The following is a 21,272-nucleotide window of genomic DNA, read 5'->3' on the forward strand; positions in this document are numbered from 1 at the left end:
TGCAGCCGGGGTGCAGAGGCAGTCTTCCCACCTGTCCTGGCACCACAGACTGCACTGCGCCCCAGAAGTGGCCAGGAACAGGTCCGGCTCCTAGGCGGAGGCACGCAAGTGGCTTTGTGAAACTCTTGTCCGCAGGCACTCCCTCCAACTCCCATTGGCCGGTTTCCAGCCAATGGGAATGTGGAGCCGGTGCTCAGGGCAGGGGCATTGCACGGAGCCTCGTAGCACCCCTGCCTAGAAGCTGGACCCACTGCTGGCTGCTTCCAGGGTGCAGTGCAGTGTCTGAAAAGACAGGCACTAGCCTGCCTTAGCTGGACAGCACTGCCAACGGGATTTTAATGTCCTAGTCAGTGGTTCTGAGCACAGCAAGGTGACCCAGTGCCTGACATGCTGTGACCCAGTACTGGGTTGCGACCCACAGTTTGAAAAACACTGCTCTAGATGATCACAATGAAATCTATGAAAACATGTAAGTGACGACCTGCTGTAATCACTGTACTATAACTGCAAGATTATCTGTTAGCTGACTTGATTTCATATAATTTACTTTTGATCTGAATTGATTTCTCTTACTTTTTCTAATCTTCTAGTTAAACTCCTTTTGCATTAAGGAGACCTGCAGCTAAGCACCAAAATCCACCCATAGGAGCCTAAATAGGTGGCCTGATTTTCAACGATGCTGAGCTCACTTAAATCCCATTGACTTCAATTTAGGAACCTAACTTTAGTCATCCTACTTTGAAAACACTGGCTTAAGTGTTTTGGGGAAACTCGAGACAGCCCATCCTGAGGAGAGGCAAACACCCCCCCCCCCACAGCGAATATAGGCATGCCTGAGCCACTCAGGTTCTCAGCCAGAGAACAGAAGAAGGGGGCCAGTAGCACAGATATGGTCATCCTACAGAATGACTAAAGCCTAAGACATCAGACAAATGACAAGTCTAAGGGACCAAGGTGGCAGTTTTACAGTAGTTAGAAAAAGGGGAGGAGGAGGGGGAAATAAAAGCACCAATTATTTTGCAATGTTGTTTACATGTTAAGTGTTAAAAAAGCAGCATGGACACATCACAGCCAAAAAGCACAACCGTCTAGACTGCTAGCGTTTAAACTCTTCCTGAAAGTGGGCAATTACTTCTAGGCAACCAGAACATAAAACAAAACAAATGATCTCTGTACTCTCCAACAGAGTGAGTTTATGCAATGACTCTCCCTGTTGCAAAAGCTGGCTGTTGTTCCTGAGAGATCTGCCCATTTGTAGCACCACATTACAGGGAGAAAACATGACCAGGCAGTGAAAGTATTTTAATAAAATACTCAAGAGGAACATAACTCTTTCCCATCTCTAGATACTATTAAGTAATCCCCTGCTATGCATGATTGTTCTTAAGGATTATTCTTAAGGGTGCAGGGTGCACTAGGTAAAGATCTGCATCTGCTTTCCTTTAGACACGGGAAAAAGCAACAACCAGTGAGAGCAGAGGGCATATGGTAGTCTGGCAAGGTCAAGTGGATTAAACAGACATCTAGCAATGATCCACAAGACCGGGTTTATTTTCAGTTGGGTGGCTGGTTGGTTTCTGTGGGCACCATGATGTATTTCTGTGATCCCTGAAACAGTAAGACAAATGCTTTTGAAAAGTTATGTCTTCTGTGCATTTTAGAGCTCTCGGTTTGAAAAAAACAGAATCACGTTATTTATTGAAAGACACAGTTGGAGGGATACTCTTCCCCCCCCAACTCTGGCCCCTGTTTCAACACTACCATCCCTCCCCCACAACCCCAGGGAGGAGATGGGTGGGGACACAATTTAGAGTACAACAGGATGATTCTGAGCTGCTCCACACCTGTAGGTAGCCCTGAGGACTGCTGTCAATTGAAGGAGTCTAATTTATGCTAGACCAGGGGTCGGCAACCTTTCAGAAGTGGTGTGCTGAGTCTTCATTTATTCACTGTAATTTAAGGTTTTGCGTGCCAGTAATACATTTTAACGTTTTTAGACGGTCTCTTTCTATAAGTCTATAATATATAACTAAACTATTGTTGTATGCAAAGTAAATAAGGTTTTTAAAATGTTTTAAGAAGTTTCATTTAAAATTAAATTAAAATGCAGAGCCCCCCAGACCAGTGGCCAGTGTGAGTGCCACTGAAAATCAGCTCGCGTGCCATAGGTTGCCTACCCCTGTGCTAGACACTGATCCTCAGAAAAACCCAGATTCAGGAGAGAGCAAAGGTGGCTGACAGGCACCTCATCCCTATCTCCACTCCCCAGGGGTTGTACCTTGTGGAAACGCAGCAAAGGAACTCTGCCAATGTGTTTTAAAATGTCCATGTCACCTTCCTCAAACTGGATTTTGGGTTTGTTTTATTCCTTTCAGGCACATATGCAAAGATTTAATTAAAAATGCTTCTGCATTACACTTTTTCTAACTCCCTATTATGAACATTAGATTACATCTGTCCACGATCCAAATGCAAAAACAGCCTTAACCATAAAAGGACTTGTGATAACTGTACTCTTAGGAATGGGATTCGTAACTCTAGTGCCAATTTCAGTGTGAAAAATTGGCTTCATAAGCAATTCAGACAGGTTTTTCAGGTTTTTTTGTTTTTTGTTTTGGTTTTAAACCACCTTAACTTGTCTGTGTGAAAGCTGGAAAACTTTCCCAACCCTCAAGGATGATAGGGGATGAGAAGAAAGATCCTTTGAAGGACAATAAAGATATCACAATCAACTTCTATTGCTGGAGATAGGTGGTAAAAGAGGGAGGCTTTCTTTACTATTTGGTGTGTGTTTGTGGTCACAAAAAGCTGAGATTAGAGTCTTAACTATGCCAGTAATAATGTATCAATGAGAAGCTTCCTGAACAGTGGTCTACAGAGCTCTTTCTGGTAGTCTGCAAAGAGCATGGTCGCATGGTGTTGTGTCTCCTTGCTAGATCACATTAAGTATTTTCTGCGTATTACTTTTCCAAATAAACAACTGCTGTGGAATGTTATTTGATCAACACTGGGAGGGAGTGTGCTATACACAATTATGGATGGGCACACAACACTCTTTCTCAAGATGTGGCTATACTGTGAATCTGAGACCCTCTTCCCAATCTTATTGCTGGCATACGGTGCAAATCTGGACCATAGTTCTGAGAGGTTTTAGTTCTGATGGTCCTGCCTCCCAGGGGAGGACTGATACATGGCTCCTGTTTGTTGGGATGTTAGAGCTATCCATGTGCCTGAGGGTGATCTGTGAAGCAAAACTAGATTTTTGGACACAGTAAGTCCTCCGGTGCATAATGCCCAAGGAGTGAGACAACAGGGCAAATGATGCAGTCTTCATGAAGGGAGTGGCCAGCAGAAGCCTTTGCGATCAAGACTAAGTGTACAGTTCCCTGTGAAAACTCAAGAACTCTGAAGCTTGGTTGCCACCAAACATGGAAATAAGTGTCCCACTGCACTTCTTATTAAAAGAACCCAGGCAGACATGCCAGCTTGGATTTCTGATCTTACATTTCAGGCCTGGTCTAGCCTTAGGCCTACTTTCCTGAGTCTCTGTGCATTAGTCATGATGCGCTGTCGACAGACCAACACAGGAACAGTCAAGCTTGTTGCCAGGCCTATTCTGCCTGAGTGTTTATTTTACTCACCACTTTTTAACTACACCACCACTTGTAGACTTCACCTGGAGCTTGTTTTTAAAAACAAAAGTTTGATGGCCTAGCTCTCGCTCCCACATCCTGGCCGTGGGGGGCGGGGGGGGGAAGACAGGCTGAAGGCATTACTCCAACATCAGCAGCAGAACTTGCTGACACTGGGGATTTGCCCCAGTTACAATCACTGCTGGCTAGCCACCAGCACAGCTGCACCACTGCAAACTTCCAGGGTGGAAAGGCAAGATAGTTCTAAGTCATGGGGAGCACTACAGAAGGTAACTCCTCCAGCCTGCAGCAATGGTAAATTACAGGAGTGCATGGCCTGGCTTATAGCAGCTTTGCCTGTTTACAATCGGAGTTACAATGGGCAGCAATGCGAGATAGCTGAAATCCATTGTTTGGCCAGGTCTCTGCCTGTCAGTTCCCTTGGGTCTCTGAATCTCTGCCTGGAGACCAGAAATACGACCCAATACCTTCTAAAGTATGCCTAGATCATTTCTATAGGGCTCTCCTATGCATCCTAAAGGGGCTAAAATATTCATTTTTTGAAAATGGGAAAACTGAGGTAGTTGAGGAAATTTGCCCAAAGTCACACAGCAAGACAATGGAAGATCTGGGAACAGAACCCAGCTCTCCTGATGCTTGGCTTGGTTTCCTCCCGACCACATGACTGCCACAAAACACTTGTGTGTGGCAAGTCGACATAGTGAGTAAGTGGTGCCATCATGCTTCCCAATTAGTTATTCACAGTCAGTCTGGACAGAACATAGAAAACAGACAAAAAGAGAGTAACATGAAGAGGAATGTTCCCCTTGCCAGCTGAAAACGGATACTGACCCCAATCACACAATCCTACTCCATTATTCTCCACAGTCAATTTCTAGTGTAAAGAGCTCCCTGCAGAGGGAACAGACTAATCCTAAGTAGTTTCCTTTCGAATCAGATGCAGGAATGCTTTATTTCTGGAAAGGATGCAGAAAAGCGATTCCAGCCACCACATGGATGTCTTAGGATCTCAAGGGACGTAACTTGCTTAACCTCAGATTGTGTGTGGGGGTTACCTTGTGTTTGGAAATGCCATGAAGCAAGTTCCTCATGCTCTCTTTTCTCTTTCCCTTGGGTTTTACTGAGGGAGGATAATCTTAATTTTCTAAGGCAATAAGCACCTGCAGCTCCCATTACAATCAGTAGGAGCTGAACAGTAGGAGTGCAACACCACTGGGAAAAACAATCAGGTCAGAAGTTTTGATTTGATAAATCTACGTTTCCATGTCCACAAAAGAAACAGTATGGCCTTCTGATCTGTAAACAGAGATGCTTACACACTGCAGCAATACTTTTTCTGGACCTTAAAGTATGAGAGGAATAGTATGTCCCTCGGCCTGCACCACTTCCAGCAGCTCCCATTGGCCTGGAGCAGTGAACCGCGGCCAGTGGGAGCCGTGATCGGCCGGACCTGCAGATACGGCAGTTAAACAAACCGGCCCGGCCCGCCAGGGGCTTTCCCTGAACAAGTGGCGTCCCAAATTTGATGAATGCCAATGTTATTCATATTAATTTTCTATTTATACAGCATGTGAATGCATATCGTGCTTTGCAAGAATATACTGAAAACAAGACCTCTGCCTAGAAGAGCTTTTAAGACATGCACTCCCAGCCCACACTTGGTGTTGCCAAATATTTTAAAACAGCAGCAATGTGTGTATCTTGGAATCAGTCTGAGAAAATGTTTCAGTGTGCAATCTGCATTTTTTTCTAGTGCTACAGGGCTTTGACTGATGTCTGAATTTACATGGCAATAATGACCCTATAAGGAGGGGTCATCAGAGTTCCCATTGTTAGGGGGAGGTCGGAGGAGAAAGGCATAGCCCCTACCACAACTTTTTTCGCATCCTGCTTGCTGGTGTAATATCAATCCTTCCTATCATATTCTGTGATGTACAGATACAGGAAAGGTCTATTTGTATACTTATTACTGAAAGCCTCTGACTGAGGTTACTACTTTTGTCAATATCCTGTTGGGGCCTTATCCTGATTAGCTGACACTGACAGCAGCAGGCCCTGCCTATCATTACATTTCAATTTTGCAATTTATGCTCAAATAAGGAATTGATACTGTAGCCATGAGTAAAGCAACACAGTGACCATAGATGAACGAGTCTAGGTAATGTAAGAACCGACTTCCATCTTCATCTGAACAGAAATGTTAAAAAAAGTAGAAAGCAAGGGCCAGTCTGTTCTGCCTGGGCATTATTTACCAAAAAAGAAATGGTTTTCCCTACAACTCCTGGGGGAAAAAATCCCTGCCTCTGGCTCTTGAATATTTTGGGAGCTAGTTGTCTGCTGCTGTCTCCCCCAGAGGTGGCTCCATTTCAGCAGTATGGTACATAGATGCAGTAGTCTGTGAAGCACTTTAGGATCTTTTTGGGAGTACAGACATTAACATACATTTAAATTACTTAGGCCCAATGCATATGCTAAAATAGGGAGGGTGTTGAGGGCACACAACTATCCACACAGTTAGGAGTAGATCACGCAGCTGAAAACTTCCCCTTCCCAGCACAGCCACTTTTCTTCTCCAGAAGTGTGAAGTCCTGGCCTTCAAGGGAAAGAGCCCACTTGGGCTTTGCTCCTGGATGCAACTCTAACTAAGCAGCATTCAACTTCCATCCCGATTCAGAAATTTTTATTTGAATAGCTGGACCTACAGTTCTATGCTTTCAAGTTTACTACACCACTGGGAATAGATTGATTCAAAATCAGAAGGGTACCCAAGCTATTCCCCACTTAACCAATAAAACTGCAACTCTAAAGTAATGTAGTCCACAAAATACTAGGACTCTAGTTTAAACACAACATAAATGCTAAGCATAACAAACTAGAACAAAGTACAACACATTAAACACTTATCTGTGAATCTCAACGAGCTTCAATATCAATTTGAAAGCGACAGTGAAAGTACACTTTCTAATGGTCACTTTTAACCATTTAGTTGCAGTTCAAAAAGAAAAGTTTTGGTGGGGAAAGCCAACCCAGAATTACTATTAAGGCTTTTGAATGGCTTCTACAACATGTAGTTTTTTAGTTTTTAACTTTGGGGTCTAGATTACCTGTTTCTACTTTATTCCTATTTACTAGCAGACAGATTTTGGAACTTCTCAGAATAAGGTACAGAAAAGTAACAAATACTTTCCTCATGGATTGTATTTTCTAAATGGACAACCTACCTAATTCTCAATTACTGAGGGACAATCTCCACTCATTTTTATATTTTGCTTTCCACAATCAAATCTCTGTACAACTTTTCATGTGTTATGTACCCGAGTATTCAGATTCTAATATCTAAACCACGGATCGGCAACCTTCAGCCCACGGCCCGCCAGGGTTTGTTTACCTGCTGCGTCCAAAGATTCGGCCAATTGCGGCTCCCACTGGCCATGGTTCACCGTCCCAAGCCAATGGGGGCTGCGGGAAGTGGTGCGGGCCGAGGGATGTGCTGGCCATGGCTTCTTGCAGCCCCCATTGGCCTGGGACGGTGAACTGCGGCCAGTGGGAGCCACAATCGGCCGAACCTGCGGACGCAGCAGGTAAACAAATCAGCCCGGCCCACCAGGGGGCTTATCCTGGCGTGCCCCATGCCAAAGGTTGCCGATCCCTGATCTAAATTGTATTGTTAAATCTATTCACCTAAATTTGGGATATTGCTGATTATGTACTCTATATATCATATGACTTTATCCACAAATACAAAGTTTGTGTTTAATCTAAGCACTATACCCAGCTGTACAGACAAACGTTTCTCAATCTATGTATTATATAATTTTTTTTAACATTAGCTTTAATAAAAATTTCAAATCTGTTCCACATGAGTTGGGGTGTCAGACTTTGGTCCTAAATAAGTGTTACTTGTTTGCATGTGCTTTGCCTTGGTTTAGTTATTACAGTTTTAGCTAACTGAAATAAAACCATATTACTGTCTTTCCCACACAAACATAACTATAGGAGGGGGAAAGAATAGGCTAAGATTTCTTGATGTGATATGGGACTGGGAAATGAAAGACAGAATTTGATGAAGACTAAAAATAAAGCGTACTGCAAGTATTTCTGACTTAGTCTGTTCTGACTTGTAATGAGAGAGTTGCTGCTGTCTGCTGGAATGCCTGTCTCAGTCAGGACCCCCTCACCCAGGAAGAGACAACATAAACTTCTTAACAAGTGTTTCACATTCCTGCCTCACTTTACTGTCCGTACTGTAATAGCAGCAGAAGGATCAGCAAAACCAACTCTCTTGGAAACTGGTGCATAAGACCACCCTCCCGCTCCCCCACCCTCGGCTTCCCAAAAAATCTCAGCCTCAGTTACAATTGGGTAAATAACCAATGATGCTTTAAAAAGGAACTGCTATAAAACTCTAAAGGCTAGACCCTCAGTTGGTGTAAATCAGTGTAGCTCTGATCACATGTAAAAGTTCATTTCAAAGAGGAAAGAAACAAATGGACGAAAACTCCTCTCTCAGCAACAGGAGGTAGCAAATTCACAGTGCATGATGACGCTTGAGATGATAAATGATGGGCTTTTGAAAAGCAAATATTGACTGATACCCCCACCTCACATTCTTTAGAAAAGCAAACACAGCAGAACCCCATTAATTCACACTTCACTGGCCCACACCCCCCATAATTCAAACAGAGAAACCTGAGGCCTCTACCCTCCACTCAGCAATGGTTTAATAGCACATTGCTTGAGTGTGGTTTCATGTTACTAAAACTAAATCCCTGTTAGCAAGTATACTGCAGTAGAATTGACCGCCTACACGATGAAGTATTCTTACAAATACTTACAAATCAAATAATACTTGTCCAGTAAATGAATGAAGTTCATTTTGTGATGCTGCACAAGCCTTTTTTTTTTTTACACTTTGCTTACTCACTAACTCTCACAAGTCCGTAATTCACTGTGGGATTCCCAGTCATCCGAATGAATTAGAATTTTTCTGTTTGCAAACACAGCTTATCTCAAAAGCTTTGGGAATGTCAAACCTTCTGGATAAGAGGACAGCAAACTGGGTTGGTGGGATAAATGCCGAAGACGTGGATAACAGAGTGTTTTCATTAAGCTGAGTTTAGTGTTGTAAATGGAAAAACTTCAGAGCATGTCACCTGCTCACTCTCCAACTCTCATTATAATACCGTAGCACCTAAGAGCCCTAATTATGGGCTGGGAGGGACTCCATTGTGCTAGGCGCTGTACAAACATGCTCAAAAATACAATCCCTCTAGACCCTCTCCCATATTTCATAGCAGCAAGCACATGAGGAGAGAGACAAATCCCTGTTTGGTGATATCAACCCCTCAGCATGCCTCTGCCCTTCTTATGCGCCCCCATCTCAGTTTTTCCATTGAAACCAGTTGCCATAATGCTCCCCCCATGTCTCTGACAGTCTCCCACCCTCCACCCCATGCACACAGCATGCTCCCTCACCTGCAGTAGACCAGGCACTCCATGTGGTTAATCTCATTGTCAGAGCGGTAGCGGCTGTAATCCTCCCACAGGTCCTTGATGGCAGTGACAGCCAGGATGAAGAGCACAGGGGCCAAGGCCAGCTCAGGCTGGAAGGCATTCACCACCGGCACGAAGTTGAGCAGCGCGATGAAGACAAAGTAGACATTGGCCAGGCGGTGAAACTGTTCAAAGAGGTTCTTGGGCAGGAAGGACAGAGCCGTGTACTTGGTGGTCTTGAGGCGATTATTGGCCAGGGGGCTCCTTTGGGCCTTCTCCGCCTCAGGCCCAGGTAGCAGCAGGTTAGAGCGCACAGTCCGTGTCTTGCTCTCCTTCTTCTTCCTCTTTTTTCGCCTCCTGTTCTTCCTCTCCTTCTCCTCTTCCGTCAGCACCTGGGGCGCATCCCTGCCCTCTTCAGCATCCTGTGCCATCTCTCCTGTCCTCCTTCCCAAACACACAGGACAGACGTGAGCACTTCTGCAATGGGGGCACTTGGCAGAGCCTGGGAGAGAAAGGACTGGCTGCCCCTCCCTGCTCTGCACTAAGTTATCATCCTCAAAGCCTACTCACTCCTCACTTTCCTTTCCCAGAAGGGGAGGAGGCTTCCTTCAACTCTCTCACTGTTTTGTTTGGCCTCTGGCTCGCTTCCTCCTTCTCCTCCTCCTTCTCCTGTGTTTGGGAGGAGAGAGCTTTTTTTCCCTTCTGATTCTCTCACCCTCCTTGGCTCAGTCTCGTCTCCTCCTTGCTAAGGCTAACTAGTGCTCCAGGAGCAAGGGAGGGTGGACTGAATGACTGTCCCGTTGTCTGTCTCTCCAGGAGAGGAGACATACAAAGTAACCCTTGTCCTGTACGTCATTTCAGCCACACTACTCGTTTCCGCTACAAAAAAACAGGAGGCTTGCAGAGACGGCAGCAGCAGCACGTTAGTAGTGGAAACACGAGAGGATCACACACACAAGACCAGGGTTGGAGGAAGAGACAAGCGTTTTTTAAGAGCAAGAAAAGGGGGAGGGAGACAGAAAAGCAGCCACACCGGGAACTTTAAAAGCAGGAGAACTTTTGACTCCACAAAGTTAGTAAGTTTGTGATCCAGTTCCTGGTGTGTGTGTTAAATGCGTGGTCTTTGGCATTGCTGGAAGCTGCTCCTTCATTCCATCCTCTCAGTCTTTATTTACACAATCAACCAAGGGCAGGCACTTCCCTCCCTCCCCCCACTCTGGATGTAAACCCACAGGTTACACTTATGTGCTGCCTTTGACTTTCCATTGCACATAAGGAATGGGAGGGTTTGGTTTGCTTGTCCCCCCCACCCCCCTCATTTGATAGTTGCAGTTCTGTACTGCTTTTCATCCAAGGGGATCTCAAGAGCGCTATATAAATCGGCACTTAACCACTCAACTTAGCCTTTATACATTGATTCATTTCAAAATATTCCTGTTTGATAGAGCACTCTTTGAACATAGTATGTCATTGTTTATTTTTACACACACGCACACACACACACACACACTTAACATGGGCAAAACATATTTTCCCCTAACTTTGTTCTCAAAAACAGTGTAATCATTTTTTCTCCCAAAATAATTGAACCTAAGGCAGACACCTGACGTGGAAAAGTTCAGCTTCAATGGTTAAAATTCAGCAGCCTTTTGAGCAACTGAAAATATGGTCGTATAGTGGACCAGGTTGGCAACCTCAACTAGAATGACCACCAGCAGCACCTATAATACATTATTTAATTTCACAAGGATTTTTCAGGTCCTCCCCTGAGGAGGGAGAGTGGGAAGGGCACTTTACACTGATCTGGTCTCCACTTTTTAAACTGGGAAATATTAAAAACTCAAACTTCAGGCAAAGACAACCAGAGCGAACAAGGCACTTGAAACCGAAGAAAAATTAATTTAAGTTGATGTATTTAGCTCAAAGACATGAGCTCAAGGGCATTTAGCTCAAGGGCAACACAACTATGAAAATCTCTAAAGAGAAATAATATTAGAGGAGTAAAGACTATTGATACCTGTCAGATCTGTGTTCTTGGGGAACCAGGACACAGTACCCAGCCTGTCTGACTCATGAAGGGATCGCCCCCCCCCTGCCTCCAGCCTCTGCTTGAACCAAAACCGATCAGAGAAAAGACTTGCTGAGAGCAGTGAAGGGTGGTGGGAGACACACCTAGACCCCTCCTGACAAGGGTGATAGGATTAAGGCAACTCCCCTAGCCTCATTTGCACCAAAGATGGGACAGGGAGGCATCTCCATTAGCACACAGAATGGAGAGCAGAGATTCCAAGGCAAGAACCGCACTGAACTCTGGGACCAGAAAAGCAGGGAAGCAGCGCTGGTGCAACCAGCGAACTAGGAGGCCGCCTAGGGCGCCTAGTGGTTGAGGGTGCCTAAAAGCCCACTCAGGTGAGGAGGTGGAGTGGAGGTGAGCTGGGGCAGGGGGGAGCGGGGATTGCATTGTGAGCTGCCTAATTGCATTGTGAGCTCCCTGGAAGGAACACCACCCATAGCCAGGAGTGATCAGCTTCTATTGTCTAGCCTAAAGAAAACTCGAGTCATCAGTTTACCCATAAACAAATCTAGTGTTCTCCCTTGAACCATTGTTGTTTCCCTACAAAAATCCCTACCCACGCTCAAGTGAGTGTCCTGATGCATGGATCCAACTCTGCATCAGTTCCACTGGGATTTCATCTTCTCCTGACTGATCGTGCTGGGGGCTTTGCCTGTCTCCCGCACTCAGGACCCTGAGCTACCACCATCACCTGGGAACCCCGACCAGTTCAAGCTTCATGGATTGATGAGATCTCTAGCTCTCTCTCTGTTTTCTTTTCTACCTCAGGCAGGTATAGTTTTCTATATATGACTTTTGTAACCTTTAATAATGTAACTGTTATATTGTCCTTGTGTGGTTATCACTATTATTCAAATAAGTTTTATGGGTAAGCTAGTTGCTTCCCCCTCTCTCTCTGAACTTTACTCTTTTGTGGTTTTAGCTGCCTCATTTACTCTGCAGCAACACTTCTCTTACCTAAGCTAAAGATCCCTGTAGTGCACAAAAATCCTGTGGGGTTTGCTCATCAAGTGGGTTACTACCAGAACAATTGTGACATAAAAGTGCGGATAGGGACGTACTGAACCTGTGACATACGAGGGTGGCAGCTTGGAAGTGCTGCTCAACCCAGACTACTGAGTCCAGGGGCATATAAAGGTGGCAGCCTGGAAGTGCTGTTTGACCCAGCCTGCTTTGACTTACTCTATTCTGGTGCGGTACCTGTGGCATATAAGAATGGCAGCATGAAGTGCTGCTTGGCCCAGCCTATTGAGCTCAGGGACATATAAGGGTGGCAGCTTGAGAGTGTTGATTGACCCGATCCACTCAGACTTGCTCTGTTAGTGTGTGTGTGTGTGTGTACATGTGTTTTTTCATCTGATTCTGGGGCTGGAGGAACCCAGGTCCTGCAGGATAGCGCCATTGGGAGGGGACTTGCAGAAGGGAGGAGTAGAGCTCCATATGAAAAAACACAAGTGACAAAAGCAGTACATTGATAGAATTACAGAACCCTGCCCCCCAGAAGAGTAACCCTAATAAATGAGAGTACCCCAAACTAACAGGCAAATCTGGTAACACTATTCACAGCAGATGCTCAATGAACACAAGACTTTGCAGCTATCAAGTATAGCACCCCACATATAAAGGATCTCAAAAACACAAAGCTGCTCAGACTTCTCTTCCTACTCTTTGCACATATGACTGCCTGCCTGCCTGTCTTTTCACTTTCAGATTGAACTGAAAGAAGTCAGAAATGTACAGATGGGGAAACTGAGGTGTAAAGAAGCTAAAAGGCAGGGGTGAAAGTAATTTACAGGACTTACTGGTACTGCCGGAGTCCTGAGGGGGGCGTGGCCCCACCCGGAAGAGGTGTGGCCTCATCCAGAAGGGGCGGGGCCTCTCAAGATTTAAAGGCCCTGGGGAACCAGCTGTGGCTGGGAGCCCCAGGGCCTTTAAATCAACCAGGGGTTCCCAGTTGCAGAGGTGGCTGGGAGCCCCCCAGGGCTCAGGGGCAAATTAAAGGGCCCGGGGCTCTGGCCGCCAGGGGGAACCCGGAGCTTTGCGGGGCTGGGGCAGGAATTTAAAGAGCCCAGAGCTCCTGCCACTGAGGGAAGCCCGGAGCCCTTTAAATCCTGGCCTCAGCCTGGCCGCTGGAGCTGCGGTCGGGATTTAAAGGGTTCTGGGCTGCCCACAGCGGCGGGGAGCTCTGAGCCCTTTCAGTCCCTGCTGTGGAAGTCTATGCAGTCCAGCACGGCGTACTGGCTCTTGCCGGTATGCTGTACCTGACTGCACCGGCTTACTTTCATCTCTGCTAAAAGGTGTCCCCAAGATTGCACAATAAGATCACTGCAGACCCAGGAATAAAGTCCACTTTATATGGATTGCCATACCTATGCCTTAAACCACAATAATATCTTTCCTCTCATCCCCTCTGTATCTTCATTTCCTCCATTTGGGAAGTGGTAATAATCACCCAAATATCTTAGACAGCTGTTTTTTGGATGATGCATATGAAACATGTCCAAGATATAAAGCACTATACGAGTGCTAATTAATGCATGTCTTCTCAGAACAAAGCTCAATAGTGGTATAGCACGCCTTGCACAGTTAAAGTATGAACTCTAGCTTCGTGTGAGTGTGGAGATGGGCACATCTATGCTAACCCACATAAAAGTAGATGTTCAGATTAGTAAACTTGCTGTAAATCTGAATTTCTAAGAATGGCTTTTGCACAACATTTTGATGGTAACATGGTCTTTAAAAATGAGGTTATGAAATACGCCAGCTAAACGGTGCCTTTCCTGTGTTGCCAACTCTTGTTGTTTTACCATGAGTCTAGCAATATTTGGTGTTTTCCAGGAAGCCCCAGCTCCTGGGATCCTGTGATTAGGAGAGAATCTCAGCTTTCGTTTCTTTGTTAACATTATATTTCTAACCTACATGGTTGCAGAAAAAAGCTTGGAAATGTGACCCCCTACAGGTTCAAAAACCAGAAGACACATAGAAAAATTCCAAAAGTTGTTATTTTTAAAGATCTCATGATTTTTAAGCCAGTCTCATGATTTTTGGGCACTTGGGATTAGCAATATACTTGTATTTGGCATGAATTTGAGAGTCCCAGTATTGGATATGAAAAAAAAAATTGTGCTTCTTTTGAGTGTAACACAGGTGCTGATTTTTGGGTAGGGGGAAAACAGTGGTACTTTTCCAAACTCCAGCACATGAGATATCAAAATGAGAATCAGCTTCCAAGATGTTGGGCAGATGTTCTTAGTACTTCTTGGACTTGGCGCACCACCCATAGGGTTCAAAGAGCTGATGGGCTCTGTTTGGCTCCTCAAGCCTGTCTCCCCCTCATTGAGGCTTAGATATCAGCCTGATTTTCAGCTCTCCCTGGGCAGGATTTCGGTGCTCCTTTGGCTTGTTGATTCAATGGGTCAGATTAAGGGGGAAGCATAAGTGGCTGCAGTTACCAAAGCATCACTCACTTGTGGTGCCATAACATGATGTCAAAGTAGACGGTGCAGATCCTCATGATATGATCACCCTTCTCCTCTCTTATATGCTTTGATCAGTGAAATAGTTAACCATGTTGACATGAAATCATCATCCTTAGGCTTCTGAGTTAACACTTCACTGAGAAGAATGAGCTTTTGTTTCAGACTCTGTGGACATCACCACTTCATTGATACTATTTACACATTTTTCTTCACAACTATAAAGGCTAGAGATTTAGGGCCAGATTTTCAAAAGGACTCAGCACTCACAACTGGGGCCAGATTTTCAAAAGAGCTCAGTGCATTACCTACTGAGTTCCTGCTGGGTGCAAAGCATTTCTGAAAAACCTGGGATGAATGAAATCCCGGACCCATAGAAGTCAATGGCAAAACTCCTATAAACTTCAAAATGGTCAGGATTTCAGCCCGGTGCCTAAATGAGAGTGGTGCTTTTCTGAAAATCTGGCTCCAATTGTGGTTGCTGAGAATTTGCAAATCCAGCCTTGAGCTCTTTTGAAAAACTGGGCCTCACCTTTTTATTTTTTTTAATACGAGCTGACATCCTGAAGCACGTGGAAATCGCAAAAATAAGACGTACTGACTTGCTGAGTGGCTGCTAGCCAGGTCAGTCTGAGCCTTGGTGCCATGCATCAGTCTTTCCTCCAGGCTTTGCATTGTGTGTGTTTGGTGAAGAGTGACAAAAAGTAAGTTCTGTACTAGGTATGGAATAGAACCAAGAACTGCCTTTTCATCACAAAGTTGAACACAAGCCGAGAAAAATCGAAAGCTGACACCATCTGTAACCCACGCCTCTAGGGAAAACAAGGGTATGGCAGTTAAGGATGGGGAGCCTGATTGTGAGAGGAGTTGAGCACCCTCTTCTCCCAAAGACATTGGTTACACTTTTCAGGAGCAGAATTGCTAACCTCAAGCATTCAAATATCATGAGCAAGGCCTCCCCCGCCCCAAGACTGAGACTGGCTAAAACATCATGAGAGGCTGTTTTTTTAAATTGGTGTCTTTTTATTGCCTTTCTGGTTTTGAGCCTTTAGGGTTCTTGTTATGAACTTTTCTCCACAAACACGAGGGTTAGAAACTTACTTCTATTTAAAATAAAGAAATCAAAAAGCAAAAAAAGAAAGCTAAAAGTCTCATGACACTAAGAGCTGGAGCTTGTTAAAAAAAAAAAACCACCAATATCATGAGACTCAATCTGAGCACTGTAAAGTGGTTACAGATTTTGTATGACTTAATTTGAGACTGTTTCAGTGTCTTTTGTCAAGCACCCACAAAATCAGTGGCCAGTTATGAACAGCTTGTCCTTAAATAAATGAAGAGGGTGATCAGCATCCCACAGGATCGGGTTTTTAAAACTCTCATTGAGAACTCACTGATTTTTACCCCTCTGTGTTGCTGCTGTGTTGCCACTCAACTCCTGCTCTCACACGGGCGAGAGTTTAACTTGGCTGTTTCATTTGAAGATTTTTCAACTGTTAACAATACATCCTCTCACTCAGTCATATGGGATATCCCCAAGTGTCAAAAATCATGGATATTTATTTAAATAATCATGCTGGTATAAACAAGAGTTCTGTCTTATTTTAAAGTGTCATTGGTGACTCAACAGCTTAAGCTTGCATTGCAATATTGCCAGCCACAAGAGTTAAAAAACCATGAATGACCCCCCCACCCAAAAAAAACCCCACCATGTGATTGGCCTAAAATCATGCAAAGGTTTAAAAAGAATAAATACTGGGGCCATGTGATTATGCTACAGGCACTACAGCAAGCCAGCTATAACGCTGCAGCTGTAGCGCTGAAGTGCAGACCTTTGTTACTGCAATGGAAAGAGTTTTTCCCATCACTGTTAGTAACCCACTCTCAGAGCAGCAGTAGCTAAGTTGATGGAAGAATTCTTCCATTGGCCTAGCTGCCTCTATACCAGGGCGGTTGTGTTGGCATAGCTTTCACATGCTTGGGTGCCATAGCTACGTTGACCGAACTTTTAAATGTAGACCAGGGCTTTTGCTCTTTCATTTGTCTTTGTATCCCCTGACCACCTTGTGCATGTGTGTGAGTGATATGACAACTACAAGTTGAAAATATATAAAAAGTACGCACACAAAAATGCAGCCCCCCCTTCCCCCCCCCGGCTCCCCTGTGTACTGCTCCCTCACTCCCTTCCCTGCTATTGCCCAGAGGGCTTTGCATTTCCCTGGGCCCCTTTTCCCTGACTGCCCTGACTCTCCCCTCTCCCACTGTCCAGAGTCCTCCTTGAACCCTCCCCACACACACTCACACAGCCCAGACCCTCCCTTGTTGTGGGAGCAGGTTCACATTCTGATTTCTTAAGGGCTAGCACACAGCATGGCTGAACAAAGAAGGGGTTTATAAACATAAGTTACCCACATATGCTGAGTGACTGACTGACTGACTTAGATGGCCAGTTTCATGGAGTCATCACACCACAAGTTAGTTCTTAAGGAGGGACACACCAGTATTCAATTTTGTCATTGATCTTAAATAAGATTTCATCTGAAGCAATTTCTATGTCAACATACCCGTCTTTTGGAAGTCGGACACAAGATCTTTCTCACCTTTTCAGTGCTGCCAGATCTTGCGATATTTGAAGTATTACTTAAAGCCTCAGCTCCTGGAATCATGTGAACACATAAGAATCCCTGTGTTCATTAAAAAGAAGTGTAAGTGCTTAGTCCTCATTGCTGGGAAGAAATGCTTGAAACTGACCTGCATGTAACTGAAAGGTAAAAATCCCCAAGGCAAATAAAAGATTTCTAGGATATTGCCAATCATGTGTCAAATTACCCCAGACTCCCACACCCTCAGCCCCACCTTTGCCTACATTTTAAACTATTGATACTCTTCATCTTATGGGAATGCCCTAAGGCCTTAAATCAGATTCTAGGTTCCATGGAGTCAGTCATGGGACAAACAGTTAGAGACAGGCACTGCTCATTGTGTAGAATCTGTCTGTCTGTTTGCAGCTCAGGATCTTTCCATTTGGCTCTCATTAAGGCTGAGAACTACCTGCTTTCACTTTTTAGCCAGACGTACATTTTTAAGGCTAGATCATGCCTACAATTTTTCTGTGTGGAGCTTTAAATAAGCGGATAACCCACTAAAATGTCCCACATTTAATCAAAGGAGAGGGATTAGAGCTGGCCAGGAATCTGAGGCACAGATAAATGCCAGAATAGTGAATAGGCTGCTGGTTACAGAAGTGAGAACCCAGATTCAAGTCCCTACTCCAGATCAGAGAACCCGGGTCTCCCACACCTCAGCTGCCTGTCCTAGCCAAAGAGCTAATGAGTATTCAGGGCTGGGTCTCCCTCTTTTTCTGAACATTTCAAAGGTCTTGTTTTTGTTCTGATGTGGAATGTAAACAAATGTCAAAACCTCAATATTTTTCACAAAATGGAATTCTGGTTTTCTAGCCAGCCCAAGAGAAGAAAGAGCCAGCACAGCCTCATTCCCTTTCCACGCTGCAGAACTAATGTTCTGAGATGGAGGCCTGAGGGGAGGAGGAAGAAAGAAGTGAAAGCCGTGTTCGCTGTTCATCCTTTGCCTCCTCCAAAGCAGTGGGGAATTTTTCCATTCCTTAGTTTCAAACTCCCACTGAAGAGAAATTCTGACCTGGACACAAGCTGGATGCCATGTTTAAAAGAGAGGCCAGTTAAGTTCTGTATTAAATAAGAGAGAGAAAGGAGGGGTTATATTAGAACAGGGATTCTCAAACTGGGGGTCGTGAGGTTATTATCTCAGCCTCCACCCCCAACCCTACTTCACCTCCAGCATTTATAATAGTGTTTAATATAAAAAAATGTGTTTTTAATTTGTAAGGGGGGGGAGTTGCATTCAGATGCTTGCTGTGTGAAAAGAGTCATCAAGACAAAAGTTTGAGAACCCCTATATTAGAACTTTTTAATGTGTTGGTGAGGCTATACCTTGGGCACTTTACACAAATCAGGCCCCCACACTTTTTAATGGGGAGATGTGTATAAATAAAATAAAAATGAAACTTCAGGGTATTAGGAATGAGGACCCGCAGTTGAGCCTGGGAATGGCAGGCCGACAGTTCCTTAGTCCTGACTCTGGTGCCTGGTTCCTGACTCTGTCCCCTGACTCTGGCTCTACCCCTGGGCTCTGGATTATAGCTCTGACCCTCAGCTCTGGTTCCTGGTCCTGATTCACTTTGACTCCAACCATTAAGCCAGACTGCCCATGCTTTAATCTCGACACAGGGAAAGGCAACCAAACTGATACAGGAACTTGAAAATGAAGACAGAATAATTCAAGTAGATGTGTTTAGTCTAAAGACATGAGTCTCAAGGGGAACAACACTATGTAAGTACTTAAAGAGAACTAATATCAGAGGTGTGATGACTTTTCACATTGGACACACAGAAGATCACATTAAGACTTTGAAGCTATGAAGAATGGTAACCTTCATCTAATGGTCGCAGGCAACTTTGCAAAAAGATAAGTACTATATTTATTAGACAAATGTACCAAAATTAACTGAGTTTCCTAAAGCCACATAGTGAGCTGGTGACTGAGTCAGGAATAGAGGCCCTCTAACATCTAGTCCTCTGCTCTAATCATTAGATCAGTGGTCCCCAACCTTTTTCGTTTAGCGGGCGCCAGACGACGAGCCACCGAGGACCATGGCCAGCGGACGAGCATCTGCCAAAATCCCGCCGAGAAGCAACAACGTCAATAGGCATCGCCGCTAAAATGCCGCCGACAAGCATCATCATCCAGAGGCGTCACCGCCGAAATGACGCTGATCTTCGGCGGCCTTTCGGCGCCAACACCTCTGGATGACGCTGTTTCTCGGTAGCATTTTGGCGGATGCTCGTCTGCTGGACAGTACACGGGCGCACATAGATGCCCCGGCGGGAACCCTGGTGCCCGCGGGCACCGTGTTGGGGACCACTGCATTCAATAATGCTGACTCAAAACTATGGCATGCTTTCAAAGCATCTTTTATCTCAGACAGCTTTACCAGGGAACTAACTTACCCATTACTTTAGTCCAGCAGCTGTTTAATAGCTCACAGGGACACTACAGAACAATTTAGAACAGGAAATGAAGGCTAAGATCACATGCAATTAAACTTCAAAAAGAGGCAGAATCTAGATATTCAAGCTGGAATTTGGTAGGACACAGGGATTAACATCCCTATTTCAACATTGCCAACTATCATAATTTTATCATTTGTCTCATAATACTTGGTGTTTTTCTTAAAGCCTCTGCTTCTGGAGTCATATGATTACTTGAGAACCTCAGCCTTTTAAGGAAATAAGTATCTCACCCTCACGATTGCAAAGAGAAGCTTCAGAACACAAACCCTAAAGGCTCAGACAGCAGAAAGCAAATAAGAAGATGCAAAGTCTATTATTTTTAAAAAATCTTGTGATTTTTAAGCCAATTGTGTGATTTTGGGAGGCCTGACTCAATTTTCAAACAGGTAGGGCTTGAAATACTGCTACTCTTACAAAGCATGCCATGGGATTTTAAATGGCCACAAGGGGTTAGGACTGTAGCTTTATGCCTCAAATCCCAAGCTGGGGCATCAGTGCCTCAGAAATCGGAGTGACTGCTCTCAAGATCCCTTTTTGCTGTACATCTTCCATTCCCAACAAAGTACTGACTTTTGCTGATTAAAATGTCCTTTGCAAATAATTTATCCGAGGAGTGTAGCCCTTTCTTTGTTTGAGAGTTAGGGAAGAACTGTTTGTTTCTTTTAATTGTTTGCTCATTATCCAAAAATTGTGTGACAAAAAATTTGTGCAAACAAATTTTAGCCTGTGCATTGTTTGCTAACTAGTCACTGTGATCTAGATTTTGACTTGGGTTGTGTGACCACATAAGAGCACAGAGGGAAGTAAGAACAACACCCCTGGTATCCCTGAGTTCATGGGGCTGGTTAGGCAATAGTAGGTAGCTGCTGTACGCTTAATGCTTCGTCCCCTCCTGGAGCAGCTAGTGCAACACAGTTTGCACAGGGGGTGTCTTAATTTGTAGCTGGTATAGGCCAGCAGCAATGAGTTCACACAAATGTGGAATAGTAAATTAAGAGTAACAGAAGAAAAAAAATTATCTTTGATACTAGATATTTTTTTTAAATAATACAGGAAAAATGTGATAGCAAGAACCATTAGGACGGGCTTCCTGCCTGCGGAGAAGTGGCTTGTAATGTTTGAACCCTATCTAAAATCATCGGTGCTTGGACTCAACCCAATTGTCAGTCAGTTGCTAGTCCTTTTAAAACAGCTGAGTATAGATAGCCACAAGACCCCATACAATATAGTAACAGTATATTCTGTGTAAGAGAACTTACTATCTGTTTTTACCTTATATGCCGTATATGAAATCAATGGTAAAATTCTCATGAATATAAGTGGGAGCAGAATCATTTATTAATGTTTTAAATGCCTCTTTAAAGATAAAAAGTGCTATTATTATTATTATTTCCTGGTAAGTAGCGAGCAATAGAACAGGGATCGGCAACCTTTGCCCACCAGCGGTTTTCCCTGACGGGCCACGTGCCAA

General features: G+C 44.4%; 1 protein-coding gene across 2 annotated transcripts in view; it reads right to left on the reverse strand.

The window, feature by feature from the left end:
• Nucleotides 1–21,272, reverse strand: part of ATP10A (ATPase phospholipid transporting 10A (putative)) — a 208,626-nt gene that overhangs the window by 153,719 nt on the left and 33,635 nt on the right. Inside the window, exon 1 of one of the 2 annotated variants that reach the window (XM_039520235.1) lies at nucleotides 9,129–9,961. The exons of the other annotated variant lie outside the window; for it this stretch is intronic. Coding sequence (XP_039376169.1) covers nucleotides 9,129–9,577 — 449 coding nt within the window. The 5' untranslated portion in view covers nucleotides 9,578–9,961. Of the gene's footprint in view, nucleotides 1–9,128; nucleotides 9,962–21,272 lie in introns of those variants that run through there. 2 annotated transcript variants of the gene reach the window in all.

Source organism: Mauremys reevesii, linkage group 1 (assembly GCF_016161935.1).
Source record: "Mauremys reevesii isolate NIE-2019 linkage group 1, ASM1616193v1, whole genome shotgun sequence".
In the NCBI taxonomy this organism is placed as follows: Eukaryota; Metazoa; Chordata; order Testudines; family Geoemydidae; genus Mauremys; species Mauremys reevesii.